Raw genomic sequence first — 3,176 nt, 5'->3', positions numbered from 1 at the left:
GAGCCACATATAGCACTTCAGCCACTTTGGCATCCTTCCTGGACTTACAGAGACTGAATCTGCTGCCACTTGCTCAGGCAATGGTTATTCACAGAGGCTGCTTTGACTGTATCTCAGCGTAGAGCGACTCTAACACTCACCCTGCTCCTTTTTCCCACAAGCATCGCCTCTGAATTTTTTTTCTCTTTTGTTTGTTTGTTTCAAAACAGCCGGATTGTCCGAAAAAGCTGGTGCAGCAACTTTTTCCCTGCATATTCCCCCCCCCCAAACAGAATATGTCGTTGACCAACACAAAGACGGGCTTTTCTGTAAAGGACATTTTGGACCTTCCTGACACAAATGACGAAGAGGGATCTATCACCGGAGCGGAGGAAGACACGGAGGGATCGGAGACCACGTCCACGACGAAAAACGCTGGAGTTTTGGTGCAAAGTCCGCTAGAAAACGTTCAAAATCTACCTTTAAAGAACCCATTTTATGACAGTAGTGACAATCCTTACACACGATGGCTTGCTACTACGGACAGTATCCAATATTCATGTAAGTATAGTCTAAGAATCCCTGTTGTTGTTGTTGCTGATAATGACTTCTGTGATATTTGGCTCCGCGGTTACGTTAAGCCATAATTGATGGCATGCAGCCTCCTATAGCACCCTAACGACGCCCTTGGGTGGCATGCAGCGTTCATCTTTATGCACCGCCTGTCTTAATGCTTTTTGCAGCTCAGCAAATGCATGTTGGCTTCAGGCTCAGCAGCTTTGTGTTGCGCATATTCGATCGATAAAAACAATGTGGTTAAAAAAAGAGGCAGAAACAGGGTCTGTAAGTTATTCTGAGTGTAAGGACGGTGTGAGCTGATCAGGCTGCATTCTGTGGGGATTTACAGGCAGACAATGCACCTTTTAATGCTCCACTGACTCACCCTGCTCCTACAGATTTAGGCTTTTTTTTTTGTTTTGATTGCTTTTTTGCTGCTTTCCTCGTCCAAATTACACCAAAGAGTTCAATTCAAGCAAAAAAAAAAAAAAAAAAAGATCCCTACGTCTTATTATCCAGTCATACTAGTGTCTTGTGAAAATGTTGTGCCTTGCAAACGTCTCAGCAGCTCATTTTTCTTATTACGCAGTCGCGTCGTTCCTTTCCAATGAATCCAAACTTTTTTTATATTATTGATGATGAAATGCTCTCAGCTTGTTGATCCCTGTCCCTGAGAACTTTACAACATAACATTTTGACAGTGTTTCTCCCGTTTCTTGCCGCAGTGCACGGTCTATCCGCCAGCTCGCAGGACTCGGCCAAGTCCCCGGAGCCGTCCGCGGACGACGAATCGCCGGACAACGACAAGGAAACTTCGAGCAGCGGCGGCAGCGACTCCGGCAAGAAGCGGAAAAGGAGGGTGTTGTTTTCCAAGGCGCAGACCTACGAGCTGGAGCGCCGCTTCAGGCAGCAGAGGTACCTGTCCGCCCCGGAGAGGGAACACCTGGCCAGCCTGATCCGCCTCACCCCGACCCAAGTGAAGATCTGGTTCCAGAACCACCGGTATAAGATGAAGAGAGCCCGGGCCGAGAAAGGTATGGAAGTGACCCATCTCCCTTCTCCCAGGCGGGTGGCCGTGCCCGTCTTAGTCAGGGATGGAAAGCCTTGTCACACTCTTAAAGCTCAGGACTTGGCGGCCACTTTTCAGGCCGGGATCCCCTTCTCGGCTTACAGTACCCAGTCACTCCAACACATGCAGTATAACGCGCAGTACAGCGCCGCGGCCACGCCACAGTTCCCCACAGCACACCATTTGGTGCAAACGCAACAGTGGACTTGGTGAGAAAAATTATAGAGACTTGTCTTGGAGGCACGATAGGGAGTTTCACCACAAAGCAAAGAGAGAAAAAAACACAAAAAACAAAAGACTTTTCATTTTTGCAGCTTGACTCATATATATACTACCATTTTTATTCGGGGCTCATGTGTGCGCCGTGTTTACATGTTTTCGTTAAGAGAACTGGGTCCAAACCTCTCCCTTATAGATTTTATTAAGAATGTTAATGCTCTTCTTGTGAATTTTTTTTGTAAAGTATGTTGTGTGTTGGTTGTAGAGATGTTTTCCTCTCTTTTCTTTTGTCCCTTCGTGTTATTATCAGCACGTACGAACCACTTTATAATTATAGAAATTTTAATTTCTTGCTTCTTTTATGGACCGAAAAAATATTTATGGCCATGAATAAACACTGGCAACTTTTCAGCTATTTTCCCTTTTGTTTTCATTTCCTGTAAATATTTTGTGGCAGATGTTTGCATCAACCCCAGAGAACTTCCGTGAGCGTTAAACTGAAGCTCGGCCTATACTTATATATTTCCAAATAAAAAAAAAAGAAAGAAAGAAAGAAAGAAAAGGAAACAAAAAGGAGGGAGTGATTTTTGGCTAAACATTTATGACTGCCGTGTCAGATCACATATGTAAATAACTGTAGCCTCGCGGTGATGGCTAAATATCCCAAAAAATTTTATAAGGATTTTTAAATAAAATGCTGTGTTTCTGAAAGAGGCTTTGGTTTATCTAAGTGTCCTGTTCGATCGGGTCATCCCTGAAAAAGCGTCGCCCTAAATGAAGGGCGAGCAACCAAACACTAGATTGTGGCAGAAAATGGAGCCTGACTATGGGAATAAATCTCCACTGCACTTCACTCTTTTCATTCCAACCAAATTTAATCCCGGGAATATTTTTTCTCAATCGGAACACCTCACAAATAAAGAGCCTAAAGTCACTTGTGAAATGGGACTAAAATCCACTTACTTAATATAAGAGGGCTTCACCACATAAGAAGCTTTTGAGTCAAAAGCTCTCCTTTTTGTCAGCGACCACAACTACTCCCGGCCTTGGGTGTTAAAGTGGAAGATAGTGGAGGGATGGTGTGCGGGGGGAGGGAGGGTCGTTTAATGCAATAAATGTTTTCTTATCTTGTTCAGCACTAAACCGCAAATAGAGCAGGAATAATCAATGACTCACCAGCAGCCGTCTTTGTTTAACCACGGCAAAAACCATCAGCTAAAAATGCGCACGGCTCGCAGAGGCTTTAACCGCCTAATAAAGTTATTTTTTCACACGATCATATAACAGTGTTGGCAGTGATGCCCCGCATTAAAATACACTTTGCCCTATTAGACACCCTGCTCTTTAAGGT

The 3,176-nt window shown here is 44.3% G+C and overlaps 1 protein-coding gene across 1 annotated transcript in view; it reads left to right on the top strand.

Moving 5' to 3' along the window:
- The window catches only part of nkx2.2a (NK2 homeobox 2a), a 31,693-nt gene extending 29,272 nt beyond the window's left edge, over window positions 1–2,421 (top strand). Inside the window, exons 3-4 of the mRNA XM_029494289.1 lie at window positions 210–540; window positions 1,263–2,421. Of these exons, the coding sequence (XP_029350149.1) occupies window positions 210–540; window positions 1,263–1,819 (888 nt within the window). The 3' untranslated portion in view covers window positions 1,820–2,421. The remainder of the gene's footprint in view (window positions 1–209; window positions 541–1,262) is intronic.
- Window positions 2,422–3,176: the final 755 nt, after the last annotated feature.

This window comes from Echeneis naucrates, chromosome 22, assembly GCF_900963305.1.
Source record: "Echeneis naucrates chromosome 22, fEcheNa1.1, whole genome shotgun sequence".
Classification (NCBI taxonomy): Eukaryota; Metazoa; Chordata; class Actinopteri; order Carangiformes; family Echeneidae; genus Echeneis; species Echeneis naucrates.
Note: the sequence above shows the minus strand (reverse complement) of the source record. Positions and strands in the feature narration are given on the sequence as shown.